The 21,169-nt window shown below is 42.6% G+C and overlaps 1 protein-coding gene across 3 annotated transcripts in view; it reads left to right on the forward strand.

Annotated features, from left to right (window-relative positions):
• Nucleotides 1-21,169, forward strand: part of rasa4 (RAS p21 protein activator 4) — a 70,075-nt gene that overhangs the window by 17,214 nt on the left and 31,692 nt on the right. For 2 of the 3 annotated variants that reach the window (XM_021617632.2, XM_021617633.2), the window contains exons 4-8: nt 833-894; nt 11,728-11,854; nt 17,914-17,995; nt 18,135-18,269; nt 18,907-18,998. In XM_021617632.2, the coding sequence (XP_021473307.1) occupies nt 833-894; nt 11,728-11,854; nt 17,914-17,995; nt 18,135-18,269; nt 18,907-18,998 (498 nt within the window). The remainder of the gene's footprint in view (nt 1-832; nt 895-11,727; nt 11,855-17,913; nt 17,996-18,134; nt 18,270-18,906; nt 18,999-21,169) is intronic. The other variant, XM_036989822.1, reaches the window with a different exon arrangement.

Raw genomic sequence — 21,169 nt, forward strand, 5'->3', positions numbered from 1 at the left:
CAATGCAGGAGTGGATTTGCGACAAGTCTCTGAATGTCCTTAAGTGGCCCAGCCAGAGCCCGGACTTGAACCTGATTGAACATCTCTGGAGAGACCTGAAAATAGCTGTGCAGCAACGCTCCCCATCCAACCTGACAGAGCTTGAGGATCTGCAGAGAAGAAGGGAGAAACTCTCAAAATACAGGTGTGTCAAGCTTGTAGTGTCATACCCAAGAAGACGCGAGGCTTTAATCGCTGCCAATGATGCTTCAACAAAGTACTGAGTAAAGGGTCTGCATGCTTATGTAAAAGTTATATTTCAGTTGTTGTTTTTTTATATACATTTGCAAAAATGTCTAAACATGTTTTTGCTTTGTCATTACGGGGTATTGTGTGTAGATTTGAGGGGAAAACATTTGAGTACATTTTAGAACAAGGCTGTAACGTAACAAAATGTGATACGAGTCAAGCAGTCTGAATACTTTCCGAATGCACTGTAGACCTATTTTTTTTATTATAATTTAGTTGTCTCAACAAATTTCAGGGGTATTTAGCGTCCTCTTCTCCCTGGGCTTGCAATCAGCTGCGGTGTGCAAAAAACGGCTGCGCCGGTATAAAACCAGGAAGCTGATTGAGCTAGCATATATAAATGACCCATTGTTTTATCATAAGACCTTTGGACATGAGAAGTTGCTAAAACTACACTATTGTGCAAGAAAAACCTGTGACGGCTAGCCTGCATTGTGGTAAACACACACTGCAGACTCATATGAATTTATTATTGACAGTGGTACAAACTTGAAGAGCAAGTTCAGTGGAATCTACCTAACCTGTAGCCCTTGTGTCGTTCCAGCCGTGATGACGTCATCGGGAAGGTATCGATCAATAAGGAAGCCTTGGCTGCCAAACCACAAGGTGAGACCTCGCTGTGGCTGTGTTTTCCTCAAATCATGGTCTGAGGCAATATAAAGCGGTGTTTTGGCCCAAAACATGTCCAATTATTTAGCCATGTGCACTTTCCTTTACGCTAACACTGACCAATTTCTTTGAGTTTTAGCAACTTCCATGTTCTCAGAAATGACGACAGAGAGGAGACTGGAGTAAGCTAGTTGATCTTAGCATGTTGTCGGGTCAAATTAACCCATGTTGTTGAACGGTACACTACCGGTCAAACGTTTTAGAACACCCACTAAATTGTAGAATAATAGTGAAGACATAAAAGCCATGAAATAACACATGGAATCATGTAGAAACCCCAAAAGTGTTAAATCAAAATATATTTCAAATAGCCACCCTTTGCCTTGATGACAACTTTGCACACTCTTGGCATTCTTTCAACCAGCTTCACCTGAAATGTGTTTTCAACAGTATTGAAGGAGTTCCCACATATGCTGAGCACTTGTTGACTGCTTTTCCTTCACTCTGCGGTCTGACTCATCCCAAACCATCTCAATTTGTTTGGGGGATTGTGTAGGCCAGGTCATCTGATGCAGCACCCATCACTCTCCTTCTTGGTAAAATAGCCCTTCCACAGCCTGGTGGTGTGTTGGGTCATTGTCCTATTGAAAAACAAATGTTAGTCCCACTAGGCCCAAGCCAGATGGGATGGCGTATCGCTGCAGAATGCTGTGGTAGCCATGCTGGTTAAGTGTGCCTTGAATTCTAAATAAATCACTGACAGTGTCACCAGCAAATCACCCCCACATAATAACACCACCTCCTCCATGCTTTACGGTGGGAAATACACATGTGGAGATCATCGTTCCCCCACACTGCTTCTCACAAAGACATGGCGGTTGGAACCAATAATCTCCCATTTAGAATCCAGACCAAAGTACAATCCAGACCAAAGTATAAGTTTCCACCAGATCCACCAGACATTTCATCTTCACTCTACTGTTTTTCCACGGTAAGCTCTACACACTTTTGCAAAGTGATTCCATTTACCACATTTAGTACACTGTTTGACTCTTAAAACGCCCCTAAACATGTGGATACAAAGTGCATGGCGAACAAGGAAATTGCCTAGCTAAAGGCAAACAGTGTACTAAATGTGGAAAATGGAATCACTTTGCAAATGTGTGCAGAGCTTACCGTGGAAAAACAGTACACGCAGTGAGTGAAGATGAAATGTCAATCAAAAAGTCAAACGCTGATGAACTGTTTATTGATTCACCGACACAGAAAAGTCATATCAGAGACAGAGCAAGCCTTTGCTGATATTGAGATAGGAACACAAGGCACAGAGCTAAAGTTCAAACTAGACACTGCTGCACAAGTAAACATTATTCCTCTGAATAAGTACCGCAGCTTGACATCTGAATGTGAGCTACAGCCCACCACATGCAGACTGACTGGTTATGGTGGTGAACAGCTCCCAGTAAAAGGCACATGCACTTTCAAATGCAAATACAAGGAAAGGGACATGTTGGACTTTTACGTTGTTGACACTGGAGCACCTGCAGTGCTAGGTCTTAAAGCATGTTTAGACATGGACCTCATCAAGCTAGTTTTATCAGTGACAGCACCAGTAGAGACAAAATGTACTGGAGGAGTTTGCTGATGTTTTTACAGGAATAGGATTATTCCCAGGAGAATATACCATTCACCTTGACCCAGACGCAACCCTGTGGTCTACCCACTGACAAAATATTCCCCTTGCTCTCCGTGCCCGTCTGAAGAAAGAGTGCTCCATGCTCTCCAAATCTGACATAGTCACCAAGGTTACAGAACCGACTGACTGGGTTGACGCGTTAGTGGTGGTGGAGAAACCACGCACAGGCAAGCTCCGGGTATGCCTCGACCCAAGAGACTTGAACAAGGCTATCAAACACCCCCATTATCCTTTACCACGCTAGTTGGCATCGCACACAAGCTAGCGGGAGCACACTACTTCAGTGTCATGGACGCTAGATCAGGCTACTGGGCTATCAAGCTCACAGAAGAGTCATCTAAGCTCACAACATTCAACACACCGTTTGGACGCTACAGGTTCCGTCGCCTGCCTTTTGGGATTATCTCAGCCCAGGACAAGTTTCTGCGAAAGATCGATGAAGTGTACGAAGGCCTCGACGGAGTTGTGACAATTGTGGACGACATCCTTGTCTTTGGTCGAACTAAAGAGGAGTCCGGCTCAACCCCGAGAAGAGTACAGTCGGCGCTACAGAGGTCAGCTACAGAAGATCTTAGCCATAAAAGAAATGGTGCCACCAAAGAACCGTGCAGAGCTAGAAACAGTGCTTGGCATGGTCAACTACTTAGCATTGGAGAGCCTGGGTGCGAACTTGGCTAATGCACCCCTGCGTCAACTGCTAAAGCAGTCCAGTGAGTTTCTCTGGGACAAGCAACACGACATTGCTTTCCAGAAAGACTTGATCACGAGAGAACCAGGACCAATCCTTGCCTACTATGACCCCAACAAAGAGCTCAGACTCCAAGTCGACGCATCAAAGTATGGACTAGGTGCAGTGCTACTGCCAGAAGGAAAGCCCATTGGTTACGCTTCCCATTCTCTCGGACTGTGAAATCAACTACGCTCAAATCGAAAAGGAGCTCTACGCCATTCTGTTTGGATGTAAATGTTTCCATCAGTACGTATATGGACGACAAGTCATTGTGGAATCCAACCACAAGCCCCTTGAGTCAATTATGAGGAAACCACATCCAGGCAAAGACATCCCTGTCGCAGACACGCTCTCCAGGAAGTTTCTTACCTATAAGGACAGCAGCCTCAGTGAAGGCATGGACATGCAAGTGCACACTGTACAGCAACTTACCAGTAAGTGACACAAAACTGAAGGAGATCCAAGCAGAAACAGAAAAGGACTCACAACTCGCACAGCTGAGGAAAGTCATACAGGATGGATGGCCTGAGGAGAGGAGAAATGCCCTCGGAGCATCTCAGAATTCTGGAACCATTGTGATGAACTATCACAGATCAACGGAATAATTTTCACAGGAGAGAAAATCATTATTCCTACCAGTCTCAGAGAAGAGATTTTGACAAAGATCCATGCTGGACACATGGGCATGGAAAAGTGCAAACAGAGAGCACAGGATATTTTGTTTTGGCCCGGAATGTGCAAACAAATAGAGGACATTGTTGGTAAATGCGCCATATGTCTTGAATGACGCTCCTCAAACACCAAAGAGCCAATGTTACCTCATGTATCCCAGACCGACCCTAGCAGGTCGTGGCAACCGATCTGTTCACCTGGATCAACGAGGACTACATCGTAACAGTGGACTACTACAGCAGATACTTCGAACTCGACAAGCTTCACAGCACCACATCTGCAGCTGTGATACACAAGCTGAAAGCATCCTTTGCCAGGCATGGTATTGTAGAGACTTTAATATCTGACAATGGGCCCAAATCAAATGAGTTTGAATCCTTCACAAAAGCATGGGAGTTCACACATGTCATCACAAGCCCACATTACCCTCAAAGTAATGGCCTTGCTGAAAAATCTGTGCAGATTGATAAATCACTCATGGACAAAGCAAAAGCAGACAAGAGACCCCTACCTCAGTCTCCTTGAATACCGCAACACTCCAGTTGACAGCTTCAAATCACCAGCCCAGCTGTTGATGAGCCACAGACTTTGCTCCATCCTTCCCAGCACCAACCAGCAGCTGCAACCTGAGGTCGTCAGCTACAAGGAAATGCATGAAAAACGTGCACAGAGACAACAACAACAACAAAAGCGATACTACGACAGGTCAGTTAGACCACTGCCACCACTGATCGACGGAGAGTCAGTTAGAATGGCCTCTGGAAGCCAGCAGTTGCAATCGTCGTCACCTACTGAACACAGAAGAACCACACACTGATGTGATGAACTGTTCCCCTGAAAGAGAGTGTGATGAACTACACACACACACACACACACACACACACACACAGCACAACATACACAGCACAACATACACCATACTTACCTGCACACCACAAGAGCTGTTGACTGACACACAAGCATGCTCAGCATCATATCGCATAAGGTCAGGGAGATAGGCTTTGGTATTGTATTTGTTTGAAATGTTAAGATGTCATTTCTGCTGTAAGAGCTGAGTTGCTGAGAATCCCTTGTTTGAAAAGTAACAGTATGTTGGATTATTGTTCTGAGTCTGTTGATTCAGTTGGTCTAGTATGCAATATAAATGGTTACTTACCTTGAGTTCAAACTGCAGAGCATGTTTTCAAAAACGCTTAGAATATAATATGTAAACATTTTTTGTTTGTTTTAAAAGAAGGGGGATGTAATATTCATATGTGTAAACATACTGAATTTTATTGGATGCATTTTACTGTATCATACTGTGCTATGATTGGTTAAGACCACCCAGATGGTTAGGTCATGGTCAGTTGGTCATGGTTGGAGATACGTGAACATGCAAGTTGTAGCTAGCTAATAAAGAGCTACGTTAAGAAATATCCTGTAGTACTGTATTTTATTATTTTGTACAAAGCGTGCAAAACAAGACAGTGGTCTCCTGAACAGTTGATGTTGAGATGTGTCTGTTACTTGAACTCTAAGAAGCATTTATTTAGGCTGGTATTTCTGAAGCTGGTAACTCTAGTGAACTTATCCTCTGCAGCAGAGGTAACTCTGGGTCTTCCATTCCTTTGGCAGTCCCTTTGAGAGACAGTTTCATCATAGCGCTTGATTGTTTTTGCGACTGCACTTGAAGACACGTTAAAAGTTCTTGAAATTTTCCGTATTGACTGACCATGTCTTAAAGTAATGGACTGTCATTTATTTTGCTTATATGTGCTGTTCTTGCCATAATATGGACTTGGTCTTTAACCAAATAGGGCTATCTTCTGTATACCACCCCTACCTTGTCACAACACAACTTATTGGCTCAAACGCATTAAGAAGGAAAGAAATTCCACAAATGATCTTTTTAACAAGGCCCTCCTGTTAATTGAAATGCAATCCAGGTGACTACCTCATGATGCTGGTTGAGAGAATGCCAAGAGTGTGCAAAGCTGTCATCAAGGCAAAGGGTGGCTATTTAAAAAATGAGATTCCTCAAATATGTGTTGATTTGTTTAACACTTTTTTTTAGTTACTACATGATTCCATGTGTTATTTCATAGTTTTGATGTCTTCACTATTCTTCTACAATGTAGACCTTTTGACCAGTAGTGTATGTCTCAACTCGTCCTTCCAGTAAAGGAATTCCCTCTACCCTGTAAGAGTAAAAGGGATCAGATGAGTTCAGGAGTAAAGTCATCTTGTGTGCTTAGTCATTATCTGGACTATTGATTCAAGGATCCCCGCATTCCACTGTTGCCATGACGCTGGTGTGGTGAGTCATCACATAGCCCTAGAGCATACTTTTGTTTTTTAAATAACGGACACGACAATCACATGATCACATAGGTTCACAAGTGGACACTCCTTGAATGAGCGCTTTGAACAAAGTCTTACTCGCTTGTTTCATAAGTCTGGTTTTTCACTGAGAAAAGGCCCACTGGATTATAATGGGTCATATGGTTAGAATAACACTTATCCCACCAACGCTGCTTTGAGCCATTGTCTGATCGACTTTACCTGCTGGCTTACCTTAGTGTTGGCAGGCTGACTCACTGGGCAAAACACAGGGGTGACTACTGAGCTTCGTGAAGAGAGTGACATGTGGGTGAGGGGCCTGAGTCACACTTCACAGTAGGGTTGTGACACCGATGCTGGTCGTGGGGAGTAGTCTTACTCAGTTTTCTCCCACGCAGGGATGATGGTGACTTTCTGGCACTCACGAAGACGAGGGCGGGATCACTCATTAGTCTTGGTGGCTGGAACTTGCCAAAGGTGTAGCTAATAACTCCAATGAGCATTGTGTATTTGTAAGATGTGGCAGCATGTTTAAATTCCCAAGAAACTTCTAGATAATTACGAGCTGATTGATCAACTCTGATATTCACATGGTAGCAAGCCAACTGGTATAATGGTTTATTACTTCCTGTAATATGAATGATATGTTGTTTATACACGATTTTTGTAGGGCATCATGAATGCTTAAGACAGGCCAATGATATACAGTGGGGAGAACAAGTATTTGATACACTGCCGATTTATTACAAAGCATGTAGAGGTCTGTAATTTTTTATCATAGGTACACTTCAACTGTGAGACGGAATCTAAAACAAAAATCCAGAAAATCACATTATGATTTTAAAGTAATTAATTAGCATTTTATTGCATGACATAAGTATTTGATACATCAGATAAGCAGAACTTAATATTTGGTACAGAGATCATACGTTTCCTGTAGTTCTTGACCAGGTTTGCACACACTGCAGCAGGGATTTTGGCCCACTCCTCCATACAGACTTTCTCCAGATCCTTCAGGTTTCAGGGCTGTCGCTGGACAATACGGACTTTCAGCTCCCTCCAAAGATGTTCTATTGGGTTCAGGTCTAGAGACTGGCTAGGCCACTCCAGGACCTTGAGATGCTTCTTACGGAGCCACTCCTTAGTTGCCCTGGCTGTGTGTTTTGGGTCGTTGTAATGCTGGAAGACCAGCCACAACCCATCTTCAATGCTCTTACTGAGGGAAGGAGGTTGTTGGCCAAGATCTCGAGATACATGGCCCGATCCATCCTCCCCTCAATACGGTGCAGTCGTCCTGTCCCCTTTGCAGAAAAGTATCCCCAGAGAATGATGTTTCCACCTCCTATGCTTCACGGTTGGGATGGTGTTCTTCCTTGTTCTTCCTCCAAACATGGCGAGTGGAGTTTAGACCGAAAAGCTCTATTTTTGTCTCATCAGACCACATGACCTTCTACCATTCCTCCTCTGGATCATCCAGATGGTCATTGGCAAACTTCAGACCGGCCTGGACATACGCTGGCTTGAGCAGGGGGACCTTGCGTGCGCTGCAGGATTTTTATCCATGACGGCGTAGTGTGTTACTAATGGTTTTCTTTGAGACCCAGCTCTCTTCAGGTCATTGACCAGGTCCTGCCGTGTAGTTCTGGGCTGATCCCTCACCTTCCTCATGATCGTTGATGCCCCACGAGGTGAGATCTTGCATGGAGCCCCAGACCGAGGGTGATTGACCGTCATCTTGAACTTCTTCCATTTTCTAATAATTGAGCAAACAGTTGTTGCCTTCTCACCAAGCTGCTTGCGTATTGTCCTGTAGCCCATCCCAGCCTTGTGCAGGTCTACAATTCAATCCCTGATGTCCTTACACAGCTCCCTGGTCTTGGCCATTGTGGAGAGGTTGGAGTCTGTTTGAGTGTGTGGACAGGTCTTTTATACAGGTAACGAGTTCAAACGGGTGCAGTTAATACAGGTAATGAGTGGAGAAAAGGTGGGATTCTTAAAGAAAAACTAACAGGTCTGTGAGAGCCGGAATTCTTACTGGTTGGTAGGTGATCAAATACTTATGTCATGCAATAAAATGCAAATTAATTACTTAAATCATACAATGTGATTTTTATGGATTTTTGTTTTAGATTCCGTCTCTCACGGTTGAAGTGTACCTATGATAAAAATTACAGACCTCTACATGCTTTGTAAGTAGGAAAACCTGCAAAATCGGCAGTGTATAAAAATGTTCTTCTCCCCACTGTACCAGTTTGGTGTAGTCTGCGTTACGATCAAACATTTTTACTAAACACTGTACACTACAAGACAACAAAAACCGTTATCTTCTTTATATTGCATCTCCTGTATACAGTGTCATTGGATCTCAGTTTTGTAGACTGGTAATCATTTACAAACAGTGAAAGAACATCTCTTACTCATAATCACAAAGGCTAGATGGAGCACTTGTCCAGGGTCTATTGCTTTCTCATTGTTTTGATTAAGGGAAGTCCGGGTCGGGCAAGCATATTCCTACCCTCTTGTCTCCGCATTGTAATCCATTGCAGATGCGTTGCTTTGGAAACAAAGGCTTCGCCTGGTTGGTCAGAGAAGTTTTAAAGGAGAGACCAAGGCTTAAATTAAAGGGGATGAACAGTGACTTCATTGGTCCTTGTTTAAACGGTAGGCCAAACATTAGAGACGAACAGTCATCACCCCTCACCCTTTTATCTGCTACACCATCAGAGCCTTCAACATGTTACTTTTTTTTTCTGAAGACATAATTAAATGAGAATCATTCCAGTTTGAAAACCGTCACAAAAATAGATCCCTTTTGTGTGATGTCAGACCATGTTTTACTGCTTGACAGTGGGAATGTGCTTCTCTGCTAGGGGCCTCACACTTGAGGTGTCTGGGGGATTACTGTGGAAGTAACCTTGAGAGAAGCAGGCTGTATGGAGAGGGACCTCTGAGGAAGGGGGTGGGAAAGAGGACTGAGCGCAATGAATCACCTTTTGAAGCAGGCAGGTCAAGGCTTGAAAGGTTAGACCCCTAGTGTGTGTGTGTGTGTGTGTGTGTGTGTGTGTATTTGCCAGTCACGGTTTGAACACTTTCATAGATGAGACCTTTCACTGATGCTGACTGGCCTCTACCAAGGTTTGGTCAAGTGTATACTAATCGTAAACAGAATGCTGTGGAGTGCATTTGAACGTCTTAGAAAAACTATCTGGCCTTTATGACCACTGATATTCTTAAATCTCAACCTGGTACAGACAAAAGAGGACTGGCCACCCCTCAGAGCCTGATTCCTCTCTGGGTTTCTTCCTAGGTTTCTGCCTTCTGGGGAATTTTTTTTCTAGCCACTGCTTTTGCATTTCTTGCTCTTTGGTGTTTTAGGCTGGGTATCTGTAAAGCACTGCTGATGTAAAAAAGGGCTTTATAAAATGTGATTTTTGATTTTAAAATGTTTTAAGTCAAGTCCATTCATACTCATCCATATTTGATATAATTTTGTTTTTTTTAGTTCAGTTTCCCTCATTGTACATATTTGTGTAGATAGCATATACCACAGACAGGACGGCGACGTTTCCTCAGAATGGTCTTCACATGGTTTCTGTCCCAAATGGCACCCTAATCCCTTTATAATGCACTGCTTTTAACCAGGGTCCATATGGCTCTGGTAAAACGTAGTGCACTATAAAGGGACTAGTGAGCCAGAGACGGTACATTAACTATTCCGTGTTACTGGTGTATTTTTCTACTCTAAAACTACTGACATTACTTTTCATGCTGTGCTCGAAATGGAAACTGACCGACTCTTGTTTCAGTTCACTTTTTCTGAAATGACTTCATCAATGTTGTGCCCATTGTAGACAGGAGTCTCGCTTCCTCCAGTTTCTGTTCCCTGGCTGAATGCCAGCCAACATTTCACAATGTTCAGAGAAAAGCCTTTGTCATCAACACAACTTACTCCTCTCGCTGTTTGTTCTGGAATAGCTAGTTAATTGTACATTTTCAGTGCAACGGGAATTTTACTTCTAAGATGGAGATTGAAAAATAAATGATAATCAAGTCAGCCCTCAAAATATAGGCGATGAAACTACTGCTGTCAGTCTGAAATTTAAGGCCTCCAATGGTTGTCCCAAATGGTACCCTTTCCCCTATATTGTGCACCTCTTGACAAAATAGTGTAATATGTAGGGAATAGGGTCCCATATCGCCTCCATGGCCACAAGTAGCTATCAGCACAGACCATTGACCAATGTTCCATCTGTTTTGTAACCAGTCCGCTGAACCAATGATCTGACTGTTTGTAACCCACGCACAGTCCGCTGAACCAATGATCTGTGTCTGCATTAGAAACAAGACAGCCTAATAAAAAAAGCCTCAAAGCTTTTTTTCCGTCCTGCTTTGTGGAAACGTCTGTGGTTGTAGCCAGATTTATTTTTGTCCCACACTCAGCCGGCAATAAAGAATAATGTTGCTTGACTAGAGACATACCCTGGAATATCAATCAGGAGAAAAAGCACTTCTTTCAAGGGTAAACGCAGAACGATTCTGGGAAATCTTGCCGACTTGATAGAACACTTCATAAATCATTGGGAAGCTGGAAGAAATGGGCCTACTGGTTGAATGTAGTTGGAAATTATCTGGAGGGATGAAGAGTCAATTCACTGGTTGTTTCATTCAGCTTCTGTATTCTATGCATTGACTTTATGATGAGCTGAATTCTGACCAAATACATGAGTCGTATGTAAGAAATAAATGTGAAATAGCTACTGTACTCTGAAATGTCAGACCTGGAAAACCTCTGGATAATACCAATGACTGTAAGGATAATAACAGATTTAGTGAGACTGTGGCTGTCCTAATGTTTCCCTTTAATCAAGGAACTTATTGCCTGTGGTTTATTTCCCGATAAGTCGTCAATTTATTGCTTGTGCTTGGTTGACTAAATCTGTTATTATCCTTAGTCATTGGTATTATCCAGAGGTTTTCCAGGTCTGATATTAATTCAGAGTACAAGTATATTGGAGTCCAAATTGCAGTGCATGTAGATCTGTTCCAGTTCGGAGGCTGTGGAATGCAGGTTTAAACCGGGTAGACGATCTACTTGCGCAGAAGCGAATGCATCACAGGCATTAGGTCTTGTACATTAAGCCTCCAAAAGCCTGAGACACAGAGAAAGGATGTTATTGGTGGGATTTATTCACAGCGTGTGTGTGTACGACATACTGTATTCCCCTCCATGAATTACCTTATCTCATCAGAGCAATACACAAGCCATCCCAAACAGGAAAGTGTTTTTATGAGCATGTTTTCTTCTCTATATATTTTTTATTTAACCTTTTGGTTATGAGCGTGTAAAGTGCATTTGCTATAGGACCATATATCTCACGTGTCCCCACACTAACTTTCCTGTGTGTTGAAGGGCTGGACGGCTGGGTGAACCTAACTGAGATTGACCCAGATGAGGAGGTGCAAGGGGAGATTCACCTCCAGATATCAGTGTTAGGGGACATCCCCAGAATACTGCGCTGCCAAGTACTGGAGGCCAGGTAAGACATGGATGTTGGGCTAGTCCTGTATGGCTCATTTGTTGGGGCATAGCACTTACAATGCCAGGATTGTGGGTTTAATTCTCGCAGTGGCCATCCATACCAAAATGTATGCATCTACTACAGGAAGTTGGATACAATTGCCTACTAAATGTCTTAGTACATACACATTCATTACCTAGGTGACAAATTACCTGTGGGATCTAGGGTGGACCTACTTCTCAGGTTTTACTCTATATATGCTGACGGCATCGCTTTGTACAGCAACTACATCACACAAGGCCAGTGCTGCTCATTGGTAGTGGATGAGGTGAATACCATCACTGTATACATTTAAAAAATGTTTTAACACTTCTCTATGTATAACCAATTGTTTATGAATAATTCACAATGTTTTGGATGTTATATACAGTACATGATCAAAATGATGTGCACACCTGCTCGTCAAACATCTCAATCCAAAATCGCAAGCATTAAATATGGAGTTGATCACCCTTTTGCTGCTATAACAGCCTCCACTCTTTTGTGAAGGCTTTCCACTAGATAAACATTGCTGCAGGGACTTGCTTCCATTCAGCCACAAGCGCATTAGTGAGGTCGGCATTGATGTTGGGCAGTTAGGCCTGGCTTGCAGTCGACATTCCAATGAATCCCAAAGGTGTTCGATGAGGTTTGAGGTCCGGGCTCTGTGCAGGCCAGGCTGTGTCACAATCGGCCGTGATTGGGAATCCCATAGGGCGGCGCACAATTGGCCCAGTGTCATCCGGGTTTGGCCGGTGTAGGCCGTCATTGTAAATAAGAATTTGTTCTGAACTGACTTGCCTAGTTAAATAAAATGTCTTCCACACTGATCTCAACAAACCATTTTGGTATGGACCTCACTTTTTTGCAATGGGGCATTGTCTTGGTGAAACAGGAAAGGGCCTTCCCAAACTGTTGGAAGCACAGAATCATCTAGAATGTCATTGTGTTTTCACTGCTTCAGAGTCCAATGGTGGCGAGCTTTACACCGCTCCAGCCGACACTTGGCATTGCGTATGGTGATCTTAGGCTTGTGTGCGGCAGCTCGGCCATGGAAATCCATTTCATGAAGCTCCCGACTAAGTTATTGTGCTGACGTTGCTTCCAGTGGCAGTTTGGAACTCGGTAGATTGTTTTAACTGAGGACAAACAATTTTTACGCTATTTTTGCTATTTAACACAAGTTTTTGTGAAAACTATCGGTACAGTTAAATGCAATGGAAACACATTGAACTTTATATTTTTATTCGGTACATGAAAACTTCAGCGATAAAGTACATTTTGTGCTGTATGTAATCCCTCACTGATTTGTATCTGTAACTAGTCAATTTGGTGGAAACACCACTGGTGGAAAAATGTGTGTATTTTCTTTATGCGGATTTTTGAAAATTTGCCTGAAAATCTGTCGCCAATTGGATGGAAACTAGATACTGTGATTGTTTTTAGTGGTCAAACATAAAACAAACAGCTTCTTAGCAAAGAGCAATTTCTCAAGCAAGAATTTAGCAAGGACAGTCTGAGTGGTGAGGGGAAAACTGAAATCTAGAAGAGAGGTTTGGAACTCTTTCTTATTGGTCTATAAACTAATTTACCACCTGGTGATGTCACCAAGCAGGCCAAAACTCCATCCCACCAAAACATGCTCTTCCACTAAAAGGGCATAATCATAATTTTCACAGTATTATTCCAACCTCATAGTGTGGAAATATACAGTGCCTATATAACATATCTTGGATTTCTTCACATTTTACTGTGATACAAAGTATGATTTAAAATGTATATTTAATTGTAAGAAAATTGTCAACTATCTACACAATACTATTTTTCTAGATTAATAAAAAAATAAAACACTAATATACAGTGCCCTCAGAAAGTACTTATTCCACACTTTGTTATAGCTTGAATTAAAGTAAACATTTTTCTCACCCATCTACACGCTATACCCCACAATGACAAAGTGAAAACATGCTTTTAGAAATGTTTGCTAATTTATTGAAAATGAAAATACAGATATCTCATTTACATAAGTTTTCACACTCCTGAGTCAATGCTGCCAAAGGTGATTCTACAAGTGACTACAGCTATGAGTCTTTGTGTAAGTCGAAGAGCTTTCCACACCTGGATTGTTCAACATTTGCCCACTTTAAAAAATATATATTTTCAAAATTCTTCAAGCTTTGTCAAATTGGTTGTTGATCATTGCTAGACAACCATTTTCAGGTATTGCCATAGATTTTCAATTAGATTTATGTCAAAACTGTAACTCGGCCACTCAGGAACAGTCACTGTCTTCTTGGTTAGTAACTCCAGTGTAGATTTGCCCATGTGTTTTAGGTTATTGCCCTGCTGAAAGGTGAATTAATCTCCCAGTGTCTGGTGGAAAGCAGACTGAACCAGGTTTCCTCTAGGATTTTACCTGTGCTTAACTCCGTTTTTGTTTATTTTTTATCCTGAGAAACTCCCCAGTCATTAACGATTACATACCCATAACATGATACAGCCACCACTATGCTTGAAATTATGCAGCGTGGTACTCAGTAACATATTGGATTTACCCCAAACAAAACACTTTGTATTCAGGACAGAAAGTGAATTGCTTTGCCATTTTTTTGTTTATTGCCTTATTGCAAACAGGATGCATGTTTTGGAATATTTTCCTTCTGTACAGGCTCCCTTTTCACTCTGTCAATTAGGTTAGTATTGTGGAGTAACTACAATGTTTATATATCCTAATTTTTCTTCGATCACAACCATTAAATTCTCTAACTGTTTTAAAGTCACCATTGGCCTCATAGTGAAATCCCTGAGCGGTTTCCTTCCTTTCCGACAACTGAGATAGGAAGGATGCCTGTATCTTTGTAGTGACTGTGTGTATTGATGCACCATCCAAAGTGCAATAACTTCACCATGCTAAAAGGGATATTCAAAGTCTGCTTTTTAACCTGTCTACCAATAGGTGGCCTTCTTTGCGAGGCATTGGGAACCCTCCCTGGTCTTTGTGGTTGAATCTGTGTTTGAAATTCGCTGCTCGACTGAGGGACATTACAGATAATTGTATGTGTGGGGTACAGAGATGAGGTAGTCATTTAAAAAATCATGTTGAACACTATTATTGTGCAGTGAGTGAGTCCATGCAACTTATTATGTGACTTGTTAAGCACATTTTTACTCCTGAACTTATTTAGGCTTTCCATAACAGTTGAATACTTATTGACTCAAGACTTTTCAGCTTTTCATTCTTAATTCATCTGTAAAAAAAAAATTGAAAACACAATTCCACTTTGTCATTATGGGTTATTGTGGGCCAGTGACCCCAAAAATCTCTATTTAATAAATGTTCAGGGTTTAAAACTTTTTATTCTGTATATTTGTATTCTTCTTTTCACGCTGTCATTTAGGTCATTATTGACTCATTATTGAGTCACTACAATATTTGCTCCATCCTTGTTTTTTTTTTCTCCATCTCAGCCATTGAACTCTGAAGGTGTCTTAAAATCACCAGTGGCCTCATGTTGACATCCCTAAGCAGTTTCATTCCAGTCCTGCAGCTTAGTTCAGAAGGACGACTGCATCATCCACAGCATAATTATGAACTTGGCCATGCTTAAAGATGTATGCAATGTCTGATTTGTTATTGTTACTCATCTACCAACCACTGCCATTCTTTGAGGCTTTTGAAAAGCTCCCTGGTCTTTAGTTGAATCTGTGCTTGAAATTCAATACTTGACTGCGGGACCTTACAGATGTCATGTGTATGGTGGACAGAGAAAGGGGTAGTAATTCAAAAATCATGTCAACCCCTATTATTTCACACACTGATGTTACTTTTGAACTAATTTGGACTTGTATATAAATCCCATAAATCCCACTTTGTAACACAACAAAATGTGAAAAAAGTTCAAGGGGGTGTAGACTTTCTATATGCACTGTATAGTACACTGCTCAAAAAAATTAAGGGAACACTAAAATAACACATCCTAGATTTGGAGTCATACTCAAAATTAAAGTGGAAAACCACACTACAGGCTGATCCAACTTTGTAATGTCCTTTAAAACAAGTCAAAATGAGGCTCAGTAGTGTGTGTGGCCTCCACGTGCCTGTATGACCTCCCTACAACGCCTGGGCATGCTCCTGATGAGGTAGCGGATGGTCTCCTGAGGGATCTCCACCCAGACCTGGACTAAAGCATTCGCCAACTCCTGGACAGTCTGTGGTGTGGCGTTGGTGGATGGAGCGAGACATGATGTCCCAGATGTGCTCAATTGGATTCAGGTCTGGGAAGGGGCGGGCCAGTCCATAGCATCAATGCCTTCCTCTTGCAGGAACTGCTGACACACTCCAGCCACATGAGGTCTAGCATTGTCTTGCATTAGGAGGAACCCAGGGCCAACTGCACCAGCATATGGTCTCACAAGGGGTCTGAGGATCTCATCTCGGTACCTAATGGCAGTCAGGCTACCTCTGGCGAGCACATGGAGGGCTGTGCGGCCCCCCAAAGAAATGCCACCCCACACCATGACTGACCCACCGCCAAACCGGTCATGCTGGAGGATGTTGCAGGCAGCAAAACGTTCTCCACTGCGTGTCCAGACTGTCACGTCTGTCACATGCTCAGTGTGAACCTGCTTTCATCTGTGAAGAGCACAGGGCACCAGTGGCGAATTTGCCAATCTTGGTGTTCTCTGGCAAATGCCAAACGTCCTGCACGGTGTTGGGCTGTAAGCACAACCCCCACCTGTGGACGTCGGGCCCTCATACCACCCTCATGGAGTCTGTTTCTGACCGTTTGAGCAGACACATGCACATTTGTGGCCTGCTGGAGGTCATTTTGCAGGGCTCTGGCAGTGCTCCTCCTGCTCTTCCTTGCACAAAGGCGGAGGTAGGGGTCCTGCTGCTGAGTTGATGCCCTCCTATGGCCTCCTCCACGTCGCCTGATGTACTGGCCTGTCTCCTGGTAGCGCCTCCATGCTCTGGACACTACGCTGACAGACGCAGCAAACCTTCTTGCCACAGCTCGCATTGATGTGCCATCCTGGATGAGCTGCACTACCTGAGGCACTTGTGTGGGTTGTAGACTCCGTCTCATGCTACCACTAGACTGAAAGCACCGCCAGCATTCAAAAGTGACCAAAACATGTGGTCACCACCTGCAGAACCACTCCTTTATTGGGAGTGTCTTGCTAATTGCCTATAATTATCACCTGTTGTCTATGCCATTTGCACAACAGCATGTGACATTTATTGTCAATCAGTGTTGCTTCCTAAGTGGACAGTTTGATTTCACAGAAGTGTGATTGACTTGGAGTTACATTGTGTTGTTTAAGTGTTCCCCTTTTTTTTTTGAGCAGTGTATATAAAATGGATAAATCACATTTTTGACTGCACTGGGCTTTTTTTAAAATGTTTTTATTTTGAGTTTGCGCCGTAAACAGCTTGATAAATCAGTCTGGTTTAGGCTACTACAAACATACAGTTCCATCTATGTATTGTTCACAGGTTTGAGCTTTACGTGCACTGGGCACACAGCTTCCAAACTCTGTGAACTCATTCTTCATAAATACCTGGGGCGTCGTCTGTGCTGTGGGTATTTCAGCCCATCTGCCGGAGCAGCTGGATTCACACAGACAGACATACGCCCGGCTGACTCTAGATCCTACGATGCGTGTTGATTACTTTCTCTGAGCTCACCCCAATGATCTCATACTGACCTCATCTCAAATGGTGCGTGGGAGGGCATTTGTTTGTGATTGAGACTAGACTTGTGGTTATGGGTTAAAATATAACTTTGGTTTTCTTATTACTTTAGGTGCGCTTGATTTTGCTTGCCTGGTGCGCGCGCGGGTTTGCACTTTTGGGACTATTCCTTTGATCCCATTGCACCGGAGAGAACTTAATCAAACTCCTTCTGATGTGTTTGAAAGAAGACCTACTGTTTTAAGTGACCCAGATCTGATGGAGAGTGGAGATACAATGTGCTTCAATGTCAACTAATCTGTTAAATGCTCAACTTTCCTTTTTGTGTGGGTTTGTGCTTCAGAGACCTTGCAAAAAAGGATCGCAATGGAGCGTCGGACCCTTTTGTCAGAGTACGATACAACAGCAAAACTCACGAAAGTGCGGTAAGCCAAAGACCTGCCCACACCCATGGTCCTTACATTAAGATATTTAATACATTAATTGGAAAAACTTTTTGAAACAGCCCTTTTGACTTGTGAATTGAATATAGGAATCTGTGAATAGATATTTCTGTGGTTTCAGGTGATCAAGAAGTCCTGTTATCCGCGCTGGAACGAGAGCTTCGAGTTTGAGCTGGACGATGCACCCCTGGACACCCCTCTGAGTGTTGAGGTGTGGGATTGGGACCTGGTCAGCAAGAATGACTTCCTGGGAAAGGTGAGAAGTCCTGTTGAGGCAACTTTCCCAGGTTTCCCAGAAATCCCGGTTGGAAGATTCCCGGAATCAGAAAGGAATAAGCAGGATAACCTTTGGAAAGTTACTGGAATTTTGTAGCTCTAGTACCAAGTCTGAATAACAGTGGTGTGAAGCACTTACTTTTTAATGTAGGTGGTTTGGTCATGTAACTGTAACGCAAGTCGTCAGCTCTTAGTCATCTCCCTAAGCTAATACCTAGGCTTTAACTCAGTAGGCATATTTTGTAAGGAATGGTATTATGTTGTGCAGGAGACCTGGGTTTTGAAGCCCGGTCATTCACAGCTGAAAAGTGAAAAATATGTGGGCACCCCCCACAAGTGTTTTAAATATGAATGTTGAATGGATAATTGGAACCCTGGTTATGTCCATATTCAAAAAAGAGTCTCAGAGTAGCAGTGCTGAGTTTAGCCTGTTAGACAGGGGGGGGGGGGGGGCTGACCCTAGATCAGCACTCTTACTCTGGGCCATGTTCTGTAGACGTCAGATTTAGACACACAGGATCACAACATGATAAACATTACACTCCATATACATTGAATACAATTAGTTTACAATGTATTATAATCAAATGTGTTGATATTTGTTCTCCTCTGTTCAGGTTTTGTTCAACATCCACAGATTGCAGTCAGCCCACCAGGAGGAGGGCTGGTTTCGCCTGGTCCCTGATAAGCCCAAACATAGTCAGCATGAGTGAGTATCAATGGGTTGCCACCATTATCATAAATGCAAACACGTTTTTTGCACCAAGGAAACAACTGTTAGCTGACAATATAGAAATGGCTTGGTGACATGCAAACTCCTCTATCCAAGTTGTTTTGTTTTATTTTATACCCACATGGCAGTCATAGACATTGAAATCTAATAATTATTATTATTATTGGTATTGGCCAATGTCAATAAATATGTAATGAAACACACAGTGTAAAGAAAGAAGAGTGACAAGTGTGTTGTATCCTCATAGAGTAGTGTTGTAAATTAGGTGGAGGAAGCAGGCTCCGGTCATTTTTGTATCTCACAGTCCAAAGGGGTATACTAAGATTGAAGCTAGATCTATTCAGGGTTTTCTGAAGCTAGCCAGCTTCAGCTTTTTATGCGCATGGGAGTGTGAGTGCACGTGCATATGTATGCATGTGTTTATGTGCATGCATGTGTGGGCGGGTGCGTCTGTTCCGGTCCATGTGCCGACAGGAAGTGCTAATCCTTTTCCCGGGCTAAATCCCTGGTTTATTTCTCCTCCATAAAGGATCATTTGGCCATGTGGACTCTGGGCAGGGATTAGAGAGCGAGAGGGAGGGAAATTGTGAGGAGAGGAGCAGTGGGGCTTATGTAAAAGGAAGAGGGCTGTAGCAGGATATGCATCCTTTTTGGACAGGAGGGGACAAAAGCAGTATGCCCCCGCGGGAACCCAGATTAGTGCCAGAAACAAGGGCAATGTAGGGCGATTGGGCCGGCTACATGGCTCGCTGGCACTAGCGGCCATTGGATGTTGTTCTTTCAGCTGGTGGCTGGTATTGAGAGACAAGGAATCTCCGTTAACCTCTGAATGTGATCATGGTTGGGGAGGATTTGAGAGGGCATGCTCTTCCTGGTGCAGTACATAGCCATAGAATTAGAACCCTAGAAGAGCTTTCCCATTCACTTAAATGCCATAATAGGTGAACTGTAGGCCATATTGTGTACCCATATGAGTACATTTCTATGGACATAGCACTGCTTTAGGTCATTTTGTGCAGCCATTCATCAAATATTTTTCGTGAACACCATAAAGAATCACGTTATGTATAACTAATGTCATGTCATCATGCTTCTCCGTAAGCGTCTTTAATCATCATTACCAGCTTACAAGCATGCAGCTTATGATCTGGCCCTAATGTGTTTGTAAGCAAATGCTAATTGTTATGCATGTAAGTACTTCATAAGTGGTTGTATTATAGACCAGTGCATGACTGGTTGTGGATCGTGTGTGCTGCTTTTCATTCTCACCGTTTACTTGATGTTTCCCATTAATAAAGGGAAATCCAAAATATTGGTGTCTCTACCCTAACCCCTAACCAATAAGTGGCTTTCACTAGGAGAAGATTGGTCGACACTGTATAAACCTGTGGAAATAACTACCAAATAAGGACCTGAGGTGACCAGATGCGCTATTAGTCACAGGGACCATAGGTCAGTGTATTATATATTTAGTGCTGCATACATCAGGAAGTGGTTGTAATTGTAAGATTAAAAAGCCAAACCTTTTACTGTACTGTATGAACATAGTGTATGCATCCCAAATGGTACCCTATTCCCTTTATAGTGCAGTACTTTTATGGGAACAGGGTGGCATTTAGAATGCAAACAGTGATTTAACCACCATCCCCAATTAATCAGTATAACTCCACCAACTTAACGTTTCCCCAATGGCCTCATTCTAATGTCTTCTATCTTCCTTTTATTTTTATGCTCATTCTATTTTGGATTCTATTTATCAAATTGGTTCTCGAAAGTAGTATAGTTGAATCTGTAGCGATGATGTAATGGCAAGTTGTTCAAAAGGAAAATAAAGGATTTAAATACATTCTGGGGATATTGAATTAGGTTTTCATATGACAAAATCCTACATTTCCCTCTCAGGCGATGCGTAACATTGTTGTGGCCGGTCACGATTATTGATGGACATCTGTCTGTCACTGCTCTGTCTCACTTTCCATTTTCATAACTGGGAAAGAAGGGAGGGCTGTTAAAATGTCATGCCAATCCCAAACAAAGGATTATTCAGAGGTGTCTGCTGCTCTCCAAGCAATAACAAGATTTACCTCCATATTCATGATGTCACCCTTAGTTATGAAATCACAACAATTGAAATAAAATGCCATGAT

This window comes from Oncorhynchus mykiss, chromosome 10 (assembly GCF_013265735.2).
Source record: "Oncorhynchus mykiss isolate Arlee chromosome 10, USDA_OmykA_1.1, whole genome shotgun sequence".
Classification (NCBI taxonomy): Eukaryota; Metazoa; Chordata; class Actinopteri; order Salmoniformes; family Salmonidae; genus Oncorhynchus; species Oncorhynchus mykiss.